A 22219-nucleotide genomic window follows, 5' to 3' on the forward strand; every position below is an offset into this window, starting at 1 on the left:
CACAATGTGCCACACACAATGATCTTTGACCTATTCAATCAGCAAGTACTGAGAACAACAAATGAATGATTCTCACTTCAGAATGACAGCGGTGGTATCTTTGAATGTAAGCATTTATAATGCACAAATGCATCACGATAACCACTTGTGCATGTGCCAGTATGACTTAGCCGACAATCTTAACATGATAAGAATTTTCACTATCTGCTCGCCAGTGCATGGGACACAGTGCTCTTGCAATCACACCACGTGCTTTTAAAAGGAAGCAATGCAAGTGCACTGTGCTGCTGTTTGCTTGTCTCCTTCATAGATGGGACCGAGAAGTGCTCAGTGGAGATGCGTCGGGTGTGCCGTTTAAGAGACACCCGCGCACAGTCAGGAGAAGAGCGGATAAATAACACTTCCGTGCCAAGCGTGGCCGCATAGTCATGCTCGTGAAAGTGAAGCTCACTTCAACAAAACCTAAAACCAGTGCACCTGAACATAAGGGGGATACGAATCGAAAAACGGAAGTTTTTTTCAAATTACAAATTCTTTTTGTTTTTATTTGCTTTCACAAGCATAGCTTCTCTACTTCTTCACAAAAAAAACCTCTGCAAATTGTTATTAAACTTGAATTAGGTTAAATTGCTTTTAAAGAGCACAAGGTGGCTACTAAAAACTGATTTGATTTGTGGGGTTTGACGTCCCAAAACCACCATATGATTATGAGAGACGCCGTAGTGGAGGGCTCCGGAAATTTCGACCACCTGGGGTTCTTTAACGTGCACCCAAATCTGAGCACACGGGCCTACAACATTTCCGCCTCCATCGGAAATGCAGCCGCCACAGCCGGGAATCGAACCCGCGACCTGCGGGTCAGCAGCCGAGTACCTTAGCCACTAGACCACCGCGGCGGGGCGGCTACTAAAAACTAAGAAGAGCTGATTGTCTAGAGTTTTCTAGAAATTGTCCTCTTCTGCTTGCCACTGTATTTCACATCACGAGTTCAGTAAAAACCGTGTGCATGCTCAATATAACCTTAATTTTCAAGCTCTCATGATGGAAGAAAATATCTTTAAAAAACGTATCTTTTTCGCTTTGATGAGCTGTCACTTATGCCTTCAAAATGCATTTTTCTCATGATACATTTTTGGGCAACTTCTAGGGATTAGAAATTGTGTTTTTGGTACTTTTGATAGCCCGATCGGGATGAAATTTCCCCACATATTCTTTAACATGTGAAGGGTGCAAGTATCTCCTCGAAAACTTGGTATCGCTTATATAATAACTTACCTACCTAAAGGAAGCAATTACAGGCTGAGGATTCTAAGAATTCTCCTATTACAATTTTTCTTCCCTAATGAAATGTCTTACACACAAATTATAGATAGTTATTTGCATTCTACAGTTCATGCAGAGCAATATGAGCCATTATAAAAGTTTAGTGGCAGAAAATGTTTGTCCAAAAAGAGCTATACATTACACATTATCATGGCAGAAAGCAAAAACTGTGCAACTTACTATAAAATTAATTACATATTTGAAATCAACGTAAAAGCCTATATATACAGCGAAAGTTTCATTGCCTTAGGCTACAGATTGATGCAACTTTTTTTCCAATTGCAAATTGCATCTCGCCTTCTTAAGCGCACTAACTGCCCCTGTGCAAAGTTACAATGTGTGGCCACATATATGTTAGTTCGCACATCGAAGCCATGTGCCTGTGTGTTTAGCCTGAACACATCAACATCTCTGCCACCATGATGTGAGCTTAGTAGGCGATGCGCAGAACACCACTACAGTCGCACCTCGCTACAATGAATGCCACTTCAACGAAATTTCCACTACTACGAAAAATTCACAGTTCCCCGTCAGCAGCCTATAGGATTCAATGCATAAATATTGTCTCCACAATGAACACTCTTTCTTCTGCATCCCGCTTCAACGAAACTTCATGATGCAATTCTTTGCTCAGATATTTATTGCTGTACAGTAAACACAATCTTTAAGATTTGATGCATTTTCAGAATCTGAAAATATGCCGACATAGTCTAAAACACTCGTTGGCACCACCAGAAACCACCGCTGTTCAGCAAGCATGCGCACCACCATTGCTCGATAGCAATGGCAATGGGACTTTGCTGCTTTTGCCACTGGCTTGCTTTTGAGCCACAGACGATCCGAAGCTGAAGCTCAGTCACTCATTTCATGGTTTCCTTCACACAGCTGCTGGGTGTAACCGTGGAATGGTGCCTTTTCCTGTGCCAATGCTTATCATTTTGTTCGCGCTTGGGCAGTGTGGTAACTAATCAGAGCAGCTGTTCATCCGCATTATCAACAGAATCAGCTAGCCACGAGTCATGGAGGATTAGAATCGCATAGAATAAGGCAAAAGTCACTGCCCCATGACACTGACACCCTGCCTCCATCTCGGCGTTGTCAGATACACTTTGATGGCGAACAGCTGCTGGTGCTAATGTGTTAATGCAACTGTTTGGTTCGTTCACAAAAGCGGTTGTAGGCATTGTTTCAGCGTGCTTTTCAACATGGCCTCGCTATGCATGGGTGAGAATCGCGTCGTGATGCTGCTGGGAAAGAATAGGAAGAAGTGGACACTTTTTCAATTTTTCGAGAATAAACGTTCCTTTGTATTGCTAGCTCAGATCAGCTATATTTTTTTCGACTTCACTTCAACAAAATTTTCGCTTCAACGTAACTTTTTTTGTGCCCTGTCAGTTTCGTTGTAGTGAGGTTTGACAGTAGTTAGAGATGATAGGCTCCCTGGGGCAGCAGGTGCCACGTTTCAATGAAACTGTGGAAGCTTTACTCAGTAGTAGACGGCTGTATAAACACACAAACATGTATGTATGTATGTATGTATGTATGTATGCATGTATATTTATATATGCATGTATCTAGACACACTAACATGGTGAAGGCCAGACTAGTAATGGCTAATCAGTCTACTTTGCTGACATGTCAGCCATTGTGGTTCCCTGTATGGTTTCAAAATGCCATAGAGCGTATCTCCTGCCTTTGTCGCACTTGCAGTCACAGGCTTCTGCACGCATAATGGCACGACGAAGCTGTACCCGTTTTTCGGGCAAAACTGAGGTCATTGCCTCCAATCATAGTTTTTTTATTATACTACACCCGGATTATAAGACTGTTTTGCGTGGTCCTCTGAAAGTCGTATAATCGGGCCTCCACTGTAACATACTGGAAGCTATAAATGCCAGCACAACTAAACAAAATAAACATTTAAAAAGTGAAATACTACAAGCGTTGCAGATCCCATGCTCTGAGCCCATCGATATAATGTGAAGCAGTATGCAGGTAGCAATATGGTCTTAATAGCTGCTGGAAAGGGTTGTCAAATCAACCAACATGCTGTGTAGCAAACAATTATGTGTGTGATGTAAGCACATGTGTGATGACCGGAGCATGCAAGGCAACGATGACAATGACGTAAGTAGCATTACGGTTATTAGTGACACCTTATTTGTCAAACTCCATTGAGGAAACATTATAGAATTGTGCAGCACAGGACACAGCCTCAATCTCTCATAATGTTTATGTAGTACACCACTTACAAGCTAGGCCAAAACGTAGATTAAGAAGAGATGCTATTCAAAAAAATTTTTTTTTATCTGTCGCTTAGAGAAATGAAAGTTTTGCTATTGACATATAGGTTTTTTATGCTCAGTTTTATAACAAGTTGCATAGTTTTCGTTTAGTACGTACCACGATAATGCGAGAAATATAGCTGTTTTTGGACACGCTTTTTCTGCCACTAAATATTGATGATTATGAACCATTAATAGCTCATATTGCTCCACATTAACTATTGAATGCAAATAGCTAACAAGAAAGTGTGTACTCTAAAACATTTTAATGAACTAGAAAAACTGCAATGTGAGAAATCTTAAAATGCTTAACCCATACTACAGCAGACTCTCAGTAAGCGGAAACGGAAGAGACCGGCAAAATGAGTTACATTTACTACGAGATGAACATGGTTGCAGAATACAAGCACGAAACCAAGCATTGCAGAGGCGCTAGTTCCATTAGGGTAGTAGTTTCATTAAACAGATTTCTGTTTACTGATTTACTGAGGACCTACTGTAATTGTTTAGCTTAAGTTCATAATAACTATGTAACTAATACCACATATATTTCAAAGGAGATTCTTGCACTGTTCAGATACTAAGGAATAAGTGGGAAAATATTCACCTCGATCTCGCCATCAAAAGTGCCAAAGACATCATATTCAAACTCAGAAGTCACCCAAAGTTGCATCTTGAGAAAAATGCATTTTAAACATGAAGATGAAAATGAAAGCTACTCCATGTTACAGACATATGTTTTTTACAATGATTTCTTCCATCATGAGAGCTTGGGAATCGCTTTTATTTTGAGCATGTGGCTTTGGTGAACTCATGCGAAATGCAATGGCAAGCAGACAAGTGACAATGTCAGAGGACTCTAGACAATGAGCTCTTTTCAGTATTTATTAGCCACATTGTGCTCTTTGAAAGCTATTTTAATCTACTTTAATCTAGATTATTTTTGTCATAGTAGAGAAAGCTTATGAAACTTGTGAAAGCAATTGATTGATTTGATTGATATGTGGGGTTTAACGTCCCATAATAACCATATGATTATGAGAGACGCTGTAGTAGAGGGCTTCAGAAATTTTGACCACCAGGGGTTTTTAACGTACACCCAAATATGAGCACATGGGCCTACAGCATTTCTGCCTCCATAGGAAATGCAGCCGCCGCAGTCGGTATTCGATCTCACGACCTGCGGGTCAGCGGCCAAGTACCTTATCCACTAGACCACCATGGCACTTGCGAAAGCAAGTAAAAACAGAAAGTATGTAATTTAATTTGGAAAAAAAATTGCATTCTTTGAGTACTAGCATCTCTCCTAAATGAATTCACTGTGCAAAATGTTGATGCAAAAATGTTTCAATGATTCAGACAATAAATACAATACTCTTACAGGGAAAAGTTATGATGATTCATGCACATCACACACATCTCAATATATTTAAGCATTCTATCCATTTTAAAGGATTGGCCAAGAATATCAAGAATGGGAATGTGTCCATTGACCCAAGAATGCAGTATTCCAAACGTGAAAAAATTTAAGAAAATTAAAATAACCCTCTACATACCATTTGCTATTCTATTACATGGTCTGCATGCTTTAGATACCTAGAAGTTGACACTATATACAAGTTTTGTTTCATTTGGCAATGTTCGATTATGTGCAGTAGAGCAGCACTCACTGGCACTATTTTAAGAGTTAAAATTTCATGCAATAAGCCTGAGCATCTGGTCGCACTACCAAAATATCAGAATTAAATAAAAAGGGTTGAATATTGCTATGGGCCAGTATCACTGATGCAGAAAAGATAAATAGGATGAACAAGATGACAATGAAGAGGTCGAAACAGCTGCAGCATCAATGTGCAGAAAGTGAAGCCCAAGTAGGGTCAATCTGCCTATGGCGCTACGATCGGTAGTCTGCAATGTATCGTCGTAAAACAGTTGCGCGCGGCTACCCCGAAATTGGGTGCAGTGATAGGATGCTTGCTTGCCACTCAAAAAGCCCGGGTTTGAATTGCAACTGTAGATGGTACGTTACTTTTAGTGTCACTTGTTATAGCTGTATTAGTTTTCATTTTTTTTTTCTTGAAACGAACTTCAGTTTGCTATATCTCGCGAGAAAAAGTAACGTAAAATGTGAAGTGTTTTTTCACGTTTCATATTTGCAAAAATCTCAAAGACCCTACTTAGAAGTGAGGTGGTTTGGGCTAGTTGGTATGACATGACGATTGATATGGCACAAGAACAGAACAATGACAAAGGGACAAAAAGGAGAGCTTCTTGTCCCTTCGTCGTCGTTCTGTTCTCGCGCTATATCTACCGTCATGCCCTACTTTGTGTTGAATTCTGCACAGTGGCGTGGTAAACATTCACGCTGGCTAATATCGTGTTACTTTTCGTGGCAATGCATAGTAACTGAAGCTACTTTTAAAGAAACACTAAAGAGACAAACGCCTTTTCGTGTATTAGTAAAGCACAATTTCACAGTCCCGAGAACACCACTCTTACTGCAACATGACATTTGTTAAGCGAGAAAATGCGCGACAAAAAACTGCTGGTGGAGACGGCCTCCATGAGCTTCCCGCAACAAACACTGTGACATCATCAATTTTTGAAGGTGTCCACTGGGTCCTACGTAGCTTCTAATTGATAAAATTGACATTGTAATGTGTTGGCACCATAGATTTAGCATACTAAGTGTCAGAAAATTTGATCGAGCTAATGTCGGGAAAATATAAAAAATACATTGTGGAATTTGTTACGTCACCCCCACAGACTATGCCACAAAATTTAAAAATTAAACTTTGGCCTTGATTTTCTCTGCTAATAATAAATTTATAACAGTTAAACTTATGACATTAGAGTTCTCAGAGTGCAGTTTATCAATCTAAAACAACTCATTGTTTCTTTTTAGTGTCCCTTTAAGAAACAAAGAAAAAGCAATGCAGCTAGTATAACAAGTGACGCTAAAAATTTAAAAAATCCATCTACACCTGCTATTTCAAAACGGGTCTTTTGAGCGGGAAGCGGTCATTCTACTACTGGACCACTTTGGTGAAGCCACGCGCAACTTTTATACGACCACACATTACGGACTACTGAGTGCAACTGCAAAAGTAGAGTGACCTTCTTTTGCCTTCACTTTTCGAAGCTCGTTCCTAACAGTCCCCTGTTGTAGCTACTCAACTGTTGTGCGCTGCCGTTTCTAAGTATCTGCTTGTAAATACACTTGTATATAGCCGCTCGTATGCACCTTTACACAGAATATTTCGGTGCAGATGTTGTTCTTGGCCCAGAGCAACTCCTATTCTATTAGGAACTCATCACCACGCATAGACCACCTATTCTATTAGGTGGTCTATGCATGGTGATGAGTTCTACATTGATACTGCATTCAAAATGAGCTTATATAAAGCACAGCGCAGTCATACTTACGTGTAAGTTTCGTAGTCTCCACTATTGATGGATTCAATGAGTTGTTCAGTGAGCTTCACAATCTCTTGCTTGCGAGCTGCAAAGTATCGGTTAAAAACTTGCCGTTTCAAATGCGAGAAATAAAACAAGATCTAAAAATTTTATTGAAGCCCAATGCAGAATTCATATCTGTTTTAGCAATTGCTACACAGCATTGCAGCAGATGTAAAAATACTAAAGCTTGTTGATGAGTATGTCAAAAAGGCTACTCAAGTGAAATTTTTCTAATAATTTGTATACAATAACTTAAGCACTACAAGCATCCTTGTGCACAAAAAAGGTAGTGATTTTTAATAAGTGGTATGGTTCTGCAGAGCGAAATTGCATGTGAAGAATACTCACGATCAAGGGCAGAACCATTATTGTTCCTTATGGCTGACACCATAGAAAAAAAAAGAACAAAGACAGTTTAGAGTGTCATTAGGGGATGGCTGCCAGACCATGGGCAGCAAACAACAGGCAATGGCTTCTTCTGAGGAAAGGTCAAAAAGATTAAAGGTAAGAAGAAAATTTGCAGCCAGATGCAGCTAAAGAGTAGTTCTAATGAGACTTAAGACTGTTAGCTAAAGAGGTGTTTCTCTAAGGCAATGTAGTCAGAATGCTAATACACTAAGGACCTATGGCACACACTCCATGCAAAGCCTATACTAGTCACACCACAAAGCGGTCTATACACGGTGGCACTACATATACAATTATGAATAAGCTCAGTGCAAGGACAAAGACAGCAGCAACAGTATATGGCCAACATTCAATCGAGCAAACAGTGGCACTTCCCAGCAACACATGGGTGTTCTACAAAAGGCTTTACGATTTACAGAAAGCTGCAAGTTTATTTTTCAATTTTCCTTAAATAAATACAGAAACTTGTGCCATTTCAAGTAGTACTTGAGTTCGGCCCCAAGCAATGAGCTTCACATGATATTATGCAGTTTTTCACTGACAAAGCATTAGCTGCCCCTCACTGTCAACAGCTGCCACAGTTTTAAAAAATAGTTTCAGACCCACCACATTTGACACCTTGGAAATTTCCACTGCCGAGTAACATTTGTGCGTTTCCTGATCCCATGTCTCCATCTGCCCGTGCACACATGCAAAATGAGAAATCATGCAAAGAAAAAGTGCACTGCCAGTTCAGATTAGTCAATAAAGGTGCTAGGGCTATTTAAAGCATGGAAAAGCAAATAAATAATAGCACTTGTCACTTGCATGAAGAGATTTATGATAAAGACAATGTCTCACCTGAAGCACTTAGAAAGGTGATAGTAGGCACACTGCATGTGGGGGAGGCTACTGCACTAGCTAAGTTTGCTACTTGTGCAATATCTTGCGTGCTTTTGGGGTTCCCCTTGCTATCGAAGCATGGTGATTTAACTTTTTTGGGGAAAAAAAAAGAGAACAAAACGACACAGGCAAAAGAGTAAGCCATAGCAAGAGTGCATTGGTATGCCTTTTGTTGTATCTGGCATGGAGGTGCGTGACATCACAATCGATCGAAAAAAGCGCAAGTTTAAACTTCACTTGAATGAGCTTAAAGATAAAGGCATCACTACCCAGGTTGGAGTCCGTCTTTAAAAAATTAATTTGTGTGCATATAGCCACAAGAACCTAGCTCATATTTTTCTTTAAACTCTGTTCAAGCATAAGGAAATTTTGGTTCCCTGAATGCATGACATGAAACTAAACTATTTCAGAGTATTTAAGATGTTTTCAAATCAAATTATATATACATGATGCAAAACATATACCTGTTTAAAGGAGGCTCCAGTAAGCCCAACTCTTTTACAATAAGTGTGACTGTCTTGAAGAAACTCAGCTGATCATCGTACGAGTGAAGTCTATTTTAGACAGAATTGCCTAAGAGAATTTGTCAAAGCTGTCACGCTTTCCAAGTCAGAAACATGTTACAGGCATCTAAGGCAGTGATAACAAACAATAAGCAAATGCCAGCAGATGACAAAACTTAAAGGCTAAAGCAGGCAGAGAAATTTGAGTGTGATAGTGCAGTGCATAATATTATTCTAATAGCAGATGATGACTGAAAGTGGCATTAACTTAGCTTCAGATTTTCCAGCACTCTTTGGGCTTTTACATAGGGATGCAGAGAGAAATTAGGCCCTTTGCCAAAAGATTTAGCGCTACTGTGCATACACTCAGATGTGCTATCAAGCTTGTTAATAGGATGGCAGTATGTCGTATACTGCTTAATCGCTATGATGTGGGTCATACAGGTGAGTGAGTTGCAGTAATTACCATTGTGCAACTGCGTGAGGATTTCTTGTAGTGTGCAGGCAACACCATTACGAAAACACAATAAAAATGAAAACAGTTTTTCTGCTTCAAACTGTGCTAGACACCTGCAAGCTGCAACATATCTGAGAGACGTGAAATGTAACCTATATATCGTACGGGACCCACAGGAATTGAGAGATCAGAAAAAGCTGCTAACACGAATATGTTAAACCACATTCCTTCTTGAATTCTGAGACACCACTATTATTCATCCTCCGCTCTTTAATGCCTGTGGTGCCACAGAAACTGTTGTAACAAGGGTCCAGAAATATGTAGATCTTGTCATCCAAGCAGTGGCTTGAAAATTCTTGACAAAGGATTCACAGCATCCCTATAATTCAAACATCCCCAAGCAGTGGCTGAAAAAGCACTGCTCCTCTCTCAATCAAATAGTAAAGCACCACACATATTTGATAGCTATAATACTTTGGGTGCCTCAAGCCTGCACAAAAGCCTTCAATTAAACCTTTAATTAATTGATGGAAAAAGAAGGAAGGGAAAGGGAAGCTATTAAACTGGCTTGCCAGTTTACCATAGTTTTCCCGGACAAACTTTTTGTGCTGTTTAATTACAACTGGAAACTCTGAAGCCTTTCATAGCTTTGTTTTGCGACAAAGCAGGCTGCCTTCATCAATACAGGCAAAACAAGCTGTCATCTTATTACATCACAGGTGATTAGCAAAGCAAGTTTTGTCACTAATTTCAAGGTCAAACAAGAAGAAAAAGGGTACAGCGGGCAAAATATTTTTTATACACACATGCTCTCATAATTTACAGTATGCACCTTACTCCACTAAAAGAAACCACATGCAAAATGCAGAAAATGTACTAAATTATAAGGAAACAATGAGCAGCCAACAGTAATCAGCCTTGTAAAACTGCAGCACACATCAGGTAATGGCTAAATTTATTCTCTTCACAGGCAGCTGTTCTACGATTTTTTTTTATCACCAACTAGTGAGGGCACAAATCATGCTCGTCAAATAATTACTTATTTGCAAAATTTTGCAAGTTTGCTTTTCCGTAAGACTTATACTCCAACCAAAATGTTTCTCTACCATTAAGAAGTCTGAACACTAGACGAAAGGAGGTAAAATAAAGAGGGCGCTAGAGAGGCACTTCCTCAAAACAGAGTTGTCAACGATGCAACTAGCTGAGCAGCCTGCAGACACCATCTGTTTTGAGAGAGTACTTCACATACTTTGATTATAGTTCCCAAAGTAAAGACTATTTCACAATAAATGAAAAAAAAATTATCCTTGATTCATTCAAAGCAGGAAGCAGTACTAACAGGTGCTTCAGAAGGAAGTGGAAAGCCTTTTTGGCCAAGAGCACCGCTCCTGCGCTTGATTTCAGAGACACCTCATAATTATTGAGGTGGCACAAACAAGAGTATCTGAAATCTTCTTTCGTCAAAACAATTTGAATATGTTCAGAAGAGTTCTAGCCTTTATTGTTTTGAAAAAGCCTGTTTGTAGACCAGTGTTGCCGGTGTGCACAACTGTAGCTCAACTGTAGCACCGGTGTGCTCAACAATTTGCAGAATTATGTAACATTTATAAAAAGTCCTAGAATACACACATGAATTATCTCGGGGGTGTGCAGAAACGTAATGCAATTTTATAAATTTATTATTTACACATTAGTGTGCACTCTCGAACTTGCACTGCCTCAAGGTACTGCCTGCTAAAGAAAAATTCACTTTCGATTGTCAGCGAAATTCTCCACAGTTACAAAACTTGCCATGAAAATTTAACAAACAGCTTTGAATCACAGGTGCACATTCGTAAGCCAAGGTTAACTGGCACATTGCAAGTGAAATTATATCGAGGAAAATTCTGGATACCTTTTCGATTACTCTTAGGTGTTCAGGCAGGAATAAGAATTTGGAATCAAATGCCAAATATTGGTGTTTTATAACACAATGCTCATGGCAAGTACCAAGGGCTTTTAAAAACTTCTTCGTATAATTGATCACTCGAAAAGCATCTATGAGCACTGGTTGTACCTTCAGAAACGATTGAAGGTCTAATTAAAAATCCAAACATTATCTTTTCTTTTTTTAAGCCGCTTTCAACAGGTGATGAAGGCATTACTCTTCAGGCTTCTGGGAAAATCATTGTCTGCTTCCATTTCCACATAAAGACACTTTGCAGCTGTTGCCATGCTGCAGTGTTTACTGCTCTTGTAGTTTGTATTTTCAGCTTCAAGTGAAGAGACAGATTCTAAATGCTCAGACATGTCGCTTTTCATGCATTATTGGGCACCTTAACTAGTAGCCTGGTGCTCTCGCAGACATGCAATAGTATAATGCTGCAAGAAAAAAGTAATGATAATTTTGAGAATTTGGCTATTGCCTACAACAGCTACAGGTAAGCAATCTAGTGATCAAGTAAAATAAAACAAATAAGCACACTAGGCAATTAATGCTGCACTTCTTTAATGTTTGTCATTCTAGGTGCCCCAAACTTCATCGGCACGCATTATATTTCACAGGCTTTTCCAATAGCCCAGTGCCTAATATTACAAGGAAAAGTCACACTATAGCACATATTGCTATTTAATTGCTTCATCTTTGGGATACACTAACATCACTTGTAAGAGGACAAATTATCTAGGTGAATGCACTATCGCATACCATGTTTTACAAAGCAAAATGTGAATGAATAATTTTTATGTGTACTTCACACAGCATTGTGGCAATCTATAAGAACTCACATTTTTTTGGAAGTATTTATGTCAATGCATACATATTACACAATGAGCAATTGGCACCTGTAAGGCCTCATTCACACAGCAGTCAAACGACCCATCACGTCAAAAAACGTAGAGAATATGCGACGGAGCTATGTAGAAACAGACAACGGTGGTTGCAAGGCCAACAGTAGCACGTTTTTGTACACGATAATCCCTTTCTCCATGACCATGCAAACACCCAGTCGTTCTACCCCCGCGTTCTTTTGTGCTCTCCATGTTTTCTTCTGTTCGTCAGGTGCGCCGAGGGGGAACCAGCCCTAGTACAATGAGGACTGGGGCTTAAAGCTTCGCTCTACGTCACCGTCAACTCGTTTTGGCTTGTACCTCCTCTCCCTGGACAAAAATCGGTGCCATGATGGTGATGAGACGGGTCGTTTGATGGCTTTGAGAACAAGCTCTAACAGTGCTGGTTTTAGGATGTTATGCAAGCCTTGCAACAAATGTCATAGACTTTGCATGTGGAATGAACTGTATCTCTTCTAGGTTGTCTTTCATTTTGCTCCACAAAAATCTGATACTATGCACAGAAGGCACTAAACACACGCACCTAAGTGGCTGGATGGTGGCATACTTTGAATGCACATAGCTTTGAGCTATGGCAACAATGCAATGCTGTACATATGAGATGCTCCTACAATTTATGAGATGCTCTAACTAGGCATCCTACCTGTTTCATGAGCTATTCTAACCACTGCATCCACATCTGTTTATGCGGAAGTTTTGTTTATTTCAGACGCCACAAAGAAGTGTCATTTCAGTAGTCTTGTATTCAACTTTTTATTCCTGAAAACCCCTGAATGTTAACTAACAATAGTAATCAAATTAATAGTAGAGCTACGAGTAGAGCTCGTAGCTCTACCACATGTCAAACAAAGCCATCAAGCAGTTATTTCTCGCATGTAGCAGCACTAAAGCAGAAATGTATGATTGAAATGAAGCAAAGTTTTAAAAAAGTGAACTCTTTGTTCAATTTGGTCACAGATACTCTACGACCTCCACATCCATCTATTTTCTGCACTTCTTGCTAGACTATATTACCTCATATATATAAGCCTGCTGACGCTTCAGATGTACTATGTTAGGATGCATACGTATTTATAACATACTCGTAAGAGCTTGAAAGTGGACAGCACCATATTCTCCAGTTGCGATAGCTCTTGTGTAGTAATAGATATAATGAGGCACTTTCTAGCTGAGTAGTTTCTTTTCATCACCCTGGTGTGAAAATCGAAGCAGGTGCAACAAACACGATGCATTACTTCTGAAGTGTGGATCCCTAATGCGACATTAAATTCTTAAACCACTGTCTGCCTGAGGAACAGCCCAAATAACTTTTCTTCAATCTTTAAAGCCTGGCAGCTTGGAAAGCACCTTCAAGTTTATGTACAAAATAAATTTGTTTTCCAGCAAGAGGTTCAAACCACGAACATATGCTGGTTCAAAGCAGTTTAAACCAACATTTTTTTTTTTCACTCCTAAGCTAAACCAGAACCAAACTGCTTTTGCTCAAAAAATGAGATAACTTTTGTCTTGATGTTCTGGCTCTCCAGAATATAATCCAAAAGTTTTATTCCAGGTATTGCAGAAGAATATATCCTTCTGGGTGGTGTTTGTTGTGCAATCAGTACAGTTTTTGATTTACAGGAATATTTGCTGTGAACAAAATCTGACCTCCTACCAAGCTCTTGTGGGCTAGTCCAAACAACCACATAACCATCCTTATCTTTTATGGTTGGATGCCTTTTTCATAAGTTCGTTCTGCCTGTGTAGGTTACTAGCAAACTGCTCAGAATGCTTCTGATCGGGCACAAAGCGATGTAAAGTGATGGAAGCCTCAGAAATGCAGTAAAGAAGCAAATGGCACCATTTCAATGCAATACCTTGTAACCTTGCCGAATAGCTAGATCTTCCATTGAATATTTGAACACCACCAAATAAAGGAAAATACAATTGTTTGTAGCTTATCAAGATAACCGGAGGACTTTCAAATGAATATTTGTACAATATCAAGTAAAGAAATTCTCTGTGCTGAGCTCTCTAGACTCCGGAGTAAAACCATCCCCAGACAGATGGAATGGATGGACAAATTTCTATTACACAAAGAGCGTGTAACTTGATAATTGAATATATAAGATGGGCGAATTGTATATTTACTTATGTGAGACATGGCAGCTCAACTTTTCATGCTTTTATTATTATTATTATTATTCCAGTGCAAAAAAATGCACAATTATAATGCAAGTTTACAAGACCATGATACACAAGAAATGAGCAAATTGATGCAATGACTGGGAAGTAGCCAGCAGCAAGGTGCGGAACTACACAAATTACTGCAGATGATTTTCCCATGAGCCTTAGAGATCATGTTCTTTAGCCCTCTAAACTTGGTTGTAATGGTTCGCATAAGTGACAATCCAATAATCTAACCAAAAAATGTTTAGCGATTGGCACTGCAATGCCAGGTTTTTCGAGTAGTAGGAACCTGGAAAAGATCAATAAAATTTGTGCTGCAGACATCCGCAAATCAGAGGTGGTGTAACCTAATAGTTTTACACTAAATTCACTGTTTTGGCCATTTTTTTTTTTATGTAAACTTAAATATTAGTTTGAGCTATAATCATGGGCCACATCAAAAGTGTTTGAATGCTCTAATAAAGGCCTGAGAGTTGGAACCACCTCCCTCCTTATTTTAACGAAGTATTTACTAAAGAGGTATCCATCAAAAAAATGTGTTTGGTAGGAGCTCTGCCTTGCAGACCAGCTAATTTCACAGAATTTTGCAGGGTCATCAGATAGATAAAGAAATGCTTCAAGATGTCAGGTAAAATACAATGCACTGTAAATAGAGAGTAAAATCCTAAAGTGGTCTTCCACACCTCTAAACCATTCATGCCAAAGCATAGTTAGCTGCTATTTTAATTCTGTTCCTACACCACTTTTCTGCAGATATTATATGCTGAAAGAAAGAAATAATTTACAGTGTCGCATGACTAAAGCACTGGTAAGCTAGAATTACACCTCCAATGCTTGTACTTGAAAAGAAATATATGTACATTACACATCAAAATACCTTCATCTAACTTGCATTAGCGATTTTCACAGTTACCCTTACACTAAAGTGGTGCCATTAAAGAGGCACTGCAATGCTTTTTGTCTATGGTAAAAAAAAATATCAATGAACAATGCTCATGAGAACAATGTTCATAACAATTCATAACAATTCGATCAATGGTCATAACATTTCAATATTTTTAGTATGTACATTTCTCTAAGACCTCACAATTTCCTCGGGGATATTACTATTGATTAAAAAGGTGCCACATTTAGTACAGTGCATTTAGGTTTGAAAAAAGGGTGTTGCAAAACCCTTGTTGTGAAAAACACCACACCTCTACCGGGCACCTCACTTCACAGAATCCGCTACCATATCTTTATGTACCGAACACAATAGTGTCGTTGTGAATTTGCTGCAATTTTTTTAGGCATTTGCTAAGTACAGCTGTCATGGGGTAGCAGTATTTGTCGGCGATAGCCGCGAGAACATATTCCGCATAAATGAAGCGTCGGCATGTACAGGAGAAGGGACACCCATCTAATTTCCCAGCAAACATGCATAACCTGCCAGAATCTCAAGATACGATGAGCAAACTAGCAACGGCGTACACACCACTGAGCAAAAGCACATCACCACATCACCACACTATGCACACACAACCACAACTTTCAGTGTAGGTTCAGCAGGGTGTTTGCAGCACACACCAGACAAACCCAAGCAAGAAGGTAAGCAAGAAAAAGAAAGAAAAGGAAAAAGAAAAAAAAAGAGGACAGCTTGGTGAGGCCAGTCAAGAAGGTACTCCCCGCCTACCTTGGTCCACCTGAATAACGGTTTTACTTCGCTCAGGTGCAGCGTGGACGTTGTCTAAAAAGAATGGGAAAGAGACAGCGGGAGAAGAAGGAGAACAAAAAAAAAGGAACAAAAGACAGGGATGTGTGAGCAGAGGCAAAAAGAGACAGCGCAAGTGCTCACCAACCATGCAGTTTAGTGGGCATTATTTTGAAATGGCAAGAAAAAACTCTCGCTCACATTGGCTGTTATTTTCCAATAATAAACAAGACTAACATGCATTAAATAATGAGTATTACCTGCATGAGTGCTTACATATGCCAATCTGACACTAGCAAGTACTTAAATGTGCTTAAAATACTATAAACACATGAAGAAAGCCTCAGAATAAACATATTCAAGCCCTGCAGCAGTACGTCAACACGTGAACCACCAAGTAAAAGAAGCCAATTGTTAGAAAGCATGCAGACAATATCCTATTACTTAATGTGCCCTGTCTAAGGCCGGTAAGGTACACAAGAACGCAACAGCAAAAGGGCATAAGACACAGAAATAACAATAGCACTCTGTGTGTTCTTTTTTTTTTTTCCTTTCACTGTCTGTTATTGTGTGCTGCATTTACCTTATGGAGTACTGACACAACTTTTAAAGCGAGATGAGTGGCAAGATAGAAAATCGCACACATGGATCATTTACAGAATATAAGTGGCTAATGCAGCCTAGGACAAATCAATTTAAAGGGTATGCCGTGCCACTGAGAGCAAAACAGAGCACCTCACGACATCGACATCAAGTAGACTTGAATGTGAACGACCAACAACCACCTACATCACAAATACGTGCTGGCTGCCATTTTTTTTTGTGTGCTCTCTACTACAGCTGTCAGTGCAGTACTTATCTGCAAATGCTAGTGCATGCTGCACTGCTTTGTGCAGACACTTTGCCAGCCGTGTTAAGAAAAAGACCTTGCTGGGCCAGCCACTCTGAGCTCTCTCTGACAGTGAAGCTGTGCCTACCTGTTATAAAATATTCTCTCTGTAATTAACCACTGCACACTTGAGTGAATGTGGTTTCCAGCCATGATAAGAGGGTAATTTGTTACTTATTACAAAAGAAAAGTCGAAATGCAATGTTTTTGTGTCAGTACTCCAAGGTGTCAAAATATCAACTAGCTCAGACCCAGACTCTAGTTAATTTGCCCTACTGTCAAGCAAATAACCCACTGCTTAGTAATGAAAAGAAACATGCATTGGTAATTTTTTCAAACACGAATTCACATATCATGTTACGATTAATAGAAGGGAACTTGGTACATTCAAAAATATAAATGTTAAATTGCCAAAAGCAAGCTCCTGTTATGCGAGTCTTCAAGAGCTCAGAAAGGTTAATGCTACTTGGCAACATAAACTGGGAACAGCCGTAAATAAATAACAGTTTCTTTGAGTCACTGCAGTTAAGATGAAAAATATAAACTGCAACTAATACACATTTGTTGATCCTCAAAATGAGTGGTGTTCAGCGCACTACACAGCTTTAACCAATACTAACTTATTTTCTTGGCAGTGATACTAATTGAAGAAGTTGTAAGCATTACTTTTTTCACTATATATGCAAAGACGAGAACGCACTGAAGTGTGCAACAGCAGCAATTGCTAAAAAAACAAATGCATCGCTTGAGACAGGTCATAAAACGCCTCGTGTGCCCCTAGCCATGTGCTCTCACCGTTTGTAGACACTGACTGTGAACCTCTCCCAAGAGTCTCCAAGACCACAGAAGACAAACAAGACAATATTGAAAGAAAAATAAAACTGTTCAACAGCCCTGCACAGCAACAGCCACAAATCATGCAGTAATGTGAAAAAATTACAAAAAGTGCAGCACCGCAAATATGACGAAAAAATTTTCACAGACATCACCAACACCGATGCAAAAACTACTGGAGTGGTAAAACAGACCCATAGCACCAGACAACAGCCCAGAAACGAACAGCTAGTGTGACCAGAGGTACCTCTGATGGTGTGTGTGCCAACCTGTTCATTTTTTTAGCAAACCACTTGAGATTGTCAGCTGGAGCAAGCCTGTCTTTGCACACTATCAAGGGAGTGTATTCAAGATATTAGCTGCAATGCTGTCAGCGCAATGAACTGCTTTGCAACAAAAGACCACCTGAAAAATCCGATGATGGATAGAATATGGATTCTGCACCAAAATGATCAAAAAGCACTGTTGCAACAAAAAGACACCAGCGAAAAAAAAATTGAGGCTTGGCAAAACTGTTCCAATAAAAAGTCTGGATGAACATGAAGCGTGAATGCAAATGTTCGATGCCAGATGTTCAAAAACCTACTGCAGATGAAAAAAAAAGCCAGTGTAAATTAGGTAAATTAAAAACCATTGCTTTTACTTCACCACCATTGCCATTGCTTTTACTTCATACTAATACACAAGTATACTGCTGTAGGCTGTAATTACTCAGTTATTTTAGGCCATGATCACAGGCCATACCACAGCTTGCCCTATATTTCCGTGACTATGAATGTTTGGTGCAATGAAGGCAATGTGAAAATTAAACATGCAACAAAGAAAAATTGCAATGGCATAATGACTGATACAAGAAACATTACTGTAAAGTGTAAATTAATGGCTGTGCATGATACCTTATTATAGCAATGCTAGTTACTCATGACAGCTAGTTCACGCTGAACCTGATAGCATTAAAGTTTCGTCACTTTTTACAAGATTTTACATCCAGTACCAAAAAACAATAGAGCAGACTGACAGTGCATATAGCAATTAGATGCAGTAATAACTGATACTACAAGTGTATCAGAGTTTCCTAGCAGAAGTTATGCTCTGTAAAACGCCATCCAGAGCAATAAAAATACAGAAGTCGGGACAAATATTAAAAAGCCGGTGACCTTTCTACTTATGCACAATACAAAAATGCTCTAACCGCAAAAACTTACAAACATCATAGACATTAGTTACCACTGTAAAGTAGTTTAATGTTGCCAGAGCAGGCTGGTGAATGTAAAACTGCATTTTTACTACAAAGAAAAAAATATATGTAAGAAAATGTGTTAAAACAGATTTATCATGCTACATTCATGTAAAGTCTGCTTTTTTAAAAATGCCAAAGTTTTTCCACAGACACTAAGTGTAGTAAGCAGACTTTGAAGATAATATTTTGGAAAAGCAAAGAAAACATTCCTATAAATTTTAATTGATCAAGTAGTGATTTCATAAAATACACATTGTCATTAAACCAAAAGTTTTGAATGTAAACTTCAGCACAACTTTGAGTGACAAAATGGACTTAAGCAAAAAAAAAAAAGAGAGATTGCATTGCACTAAAGTACAAACCATAACTCAATACACTTTTACAGGAGGAGCCCTTTCCCAATCCAGATAAAATTAATTTTACAAAGCCAAAGTAATGCTACAGGTACATTTGATTGATATGTGGGGTTGAACGCCCCAAAACCACCATATGATTATGAGCGACGTCGTAGTGGAGGGCTCCGGAAATCTCGACAACCGGGGTGTTTTTTTTTAATGTACGGGTACATATGAACTGTTTTTTGTATTGGCCATCAAGTTGGAAGCACTGCCTATTAGGTACATGAATTTCTCAAATGAGTGAAAAGAGCTCTGTCCTCAGCCACAGGATGAACTGCCCCTTGTCAACTTCTCCACTCACACCCAGACACTGTTATAGACAGGACATCAATGGAAAGCAGCTGCTCTAAAGGGCTAATCTTTTTAGGTTAGCTGCATTCAAAACCTTTTCAAATTTATATCAGCAATGTGCCAGCTGCTGTGCATGCTACTGCAATAAAACAAGAACTAATCAGTAGGATCACCACATGTGTAAAGCAATCGTACAACTGTAAACATTTAAATGAGTAGAGTAGTTCCAAAGGAATCAAAGCTAGAAAAAGATATGCCATACAACCTGAAGTTGTTAATACAGTAGACTTGTGATAAGTAAAACTCTGATCATTCATATTTTTGGTTAATTCAAAGAAAATCCCATTTTTGGTTGGCCCTCTATTCTTTCAGTGTATATAAAAGCTCCTTAATTCACACTCTATCATTTGGTTAATTTATACTTTTGGCAGTTCTATACCAGAAAATATCTGCTTCTTTCCCAATACTACTTAAAAATTTGCATGCTCAATATAAACATAACAGTCTAAAAATGAAAGATAAACACCCCAGGCTTTCAAGGAACAAGGCTTTGCTAGTAAACATATGTTTGAAACGAAGCACATGCATGGTAAACTGTGATACTTCTCAACTGGTATAGAGAGCGTTGCGCTGAAGGCACATGAAGCAAGGAAGCAGTTGGCAATTCACGATTTCTTTAAAAGGTCTGATCAGCAGTAAATGGCCAATAAACTTGTGGACCTTATACCTCACCTTTCTGTTTATTACATGCAGTTAGTGTTTAAAAATGCTTAAAAAGTTTTTAAATATGATAAAAGCAATGCCTAATCATAATGTGTGGTTTCACTTCATCCACAGTCATATATCTGAGAACTTCTGATAATTCAAACTTCTTGATAATTCAAACAAAATTCAGAGGTCCCTTCGAGTTTGAATTAATAAGAATCGACTGTATAATAATTGTTAGGGTTCAACGTCCCAGCTTCAACTTGTTATAAGAGCCTCAAATTATGTTACACACATATAATACTGGCGATAATAAATTCCAAAGAATGCTCAGATTAGCAGCTTATAAGCTGTGCATGTTATGAAAAAATAAAATGTAACAGACCAATAAACCGTTAATCATTTTACTGAAGAAAGTGTTGTGCTGTTTAAATAGAAGTTGATACAATATATATTTTTATACAATTATATGTAGAATACAAAAATACCATGTTTGAAGCTTACATCATTTTTTTCTAACATAACAAAGCTTATGCGATGGTGTGTGCTCCTATAGAGTCACATAAATATACTCTAAGTATGGGAGCCACCAGGCTTTACAAGGAGAAAAGACTGAGTAATGTACGGTGTTGCCAGATGTATCAGAGCAGTGGGGGCTAATGAGCAATGATGCTAGCCAAGACAAATTTGATAGAATACGATTAGTGAATCATACACAGCCTTGCACACAATAAACAGATTTCTTATGAACAATAGACACCCTCATGCACTGTGCCTTTGAGTTTTCAATGGTTCATCAGAGTGAACAGAAACCATTTCCACTAAAGTACTTAAATTACGGCTATTGCACTGATACACAACGACTTTTGAAGGGCTACTTTTGTAGAAATACTCATGTTATAACGACTTCCCTACACCAGAGTTGCTCCATAAAATTAAAACATAGGTGCATACTAAACAGAGTAAAATTTCTTTGTGTCAGACTAAATGCAATGCTTTCTATTCGAAACATACCCTGTGTGACACACATGGGATATTTGCACCATTCTGAACCGTTTGCACATTACTAAACTAATTGTTCAAATAAAATACAAATGCAGTTTCCTGCTACCAAAGTGCTACAATTTATTAGCAAAAAATGTGACAAATTTTTACAAAGCAGTCTAACCAAAGCCCTGCTATTTTTCAGAGGCACCAAAAGTAAGCCAAAGCGAGCAAACCTTTCACATCATCATCCTCGATAGTAGTGCTGCTGTCAGTTGATTCCTTCACCTGGGAGCCTTCACCCTTTTTGGTCATGATGCTTCGACCTAAAACAGCACATTGAATTCACTAAGAGTGCAGCCAGCTTTTTCACACTGTCAGCTTGATATGCCAGCAATCGCAACTCGATGGTCCCAGAGTACGCATCTTTGCAAGCTGAAAGCAGAGGCTTGGAGCACCACTTGGGACAGTGTTTGTAAGTTGAGATTTTACATTATGTATACAAAATAAAGGTGCTTCATTTGTTCCACAACACTTCTATATAAAGTAAAGCTCATTAACTTATTCTTATATAAGTAATGGTCATATTTTTAATTGTATTTTACAGTAGCAGTAATAAAAATTAAAAAGATACTGATAGGTGAGAATAATTAAAACACTACACCTTAAGTTTTATCATATGCCACACTTTTACAGATTGAACAATATTTAAGGTGAGCAGAATAACAGGACATTGGATGGGACAGGAACCTTCTGAGTTTGTCCAGCGCGATGGGCTGATATGCATCGAATTTAGGTTCTACATGTACTCATTGGCCCAAGCCCGCACACTTTTGCAGTTTTCATAATTTTGTGTGAAACTTAACGCTGTAA

At 38.8% G+C, this 22219-nt stretch overlaps 1 protein-coding gene across 39 annotated transcripts in view; it reads right to left on the reverse strand.

Moving 5' to 3' along the window:
- The window catches only part of CaMKII (Calcium/calmodulin-dependent protein kinase II), a 243703-nt gene that overhangs the window by 25153 nt on the left and 196331 nt on the right, over positions 1-22219 (reverse strand). For 6 of the 39 annotated variants that reach the window (XM_075879769.1, XM_075879768.1, XM_075879764.1 and 3 more), the window contains 2 exons: positions 21583-21672; positions 7035-7110 (listed from right to left, as the gene is read on the reverse strand). In XM_075879769.1, coding sequence (XP_075735884.1) covers positions 7035-7110; positions 21583-21672 — 166 coding nt within the window. Of the gene's footprint in view, positions 1-7034; positions 7111-7415; positions 7449-8081; positions 8151-8315; positions 8448-15987; positions 16042-21582; positions 21673-22219 lie in introns of all 39 variants that reach the window. The other 33 variants (XM_075879738.1, XM_075879736.1, XM_075879733.1 and 30 more) reach the window with 17 other exon arrangements.

Source organism: Rhipicephalus microplus, chromosome X (assembly GCF_043290135.1).
Source record: "Rhipicephalus microplus isolate Deutch F79 chromosome X, USDA_Rmic, whole genome shotgun sequence".
Classification (NCBI taxonomy): Eukaryota; Metazoa; Arthropoda; class Arachnida; order Ixodida; family Ixodidae; genus Rhipicephalus; species Rhipicephalus microplus.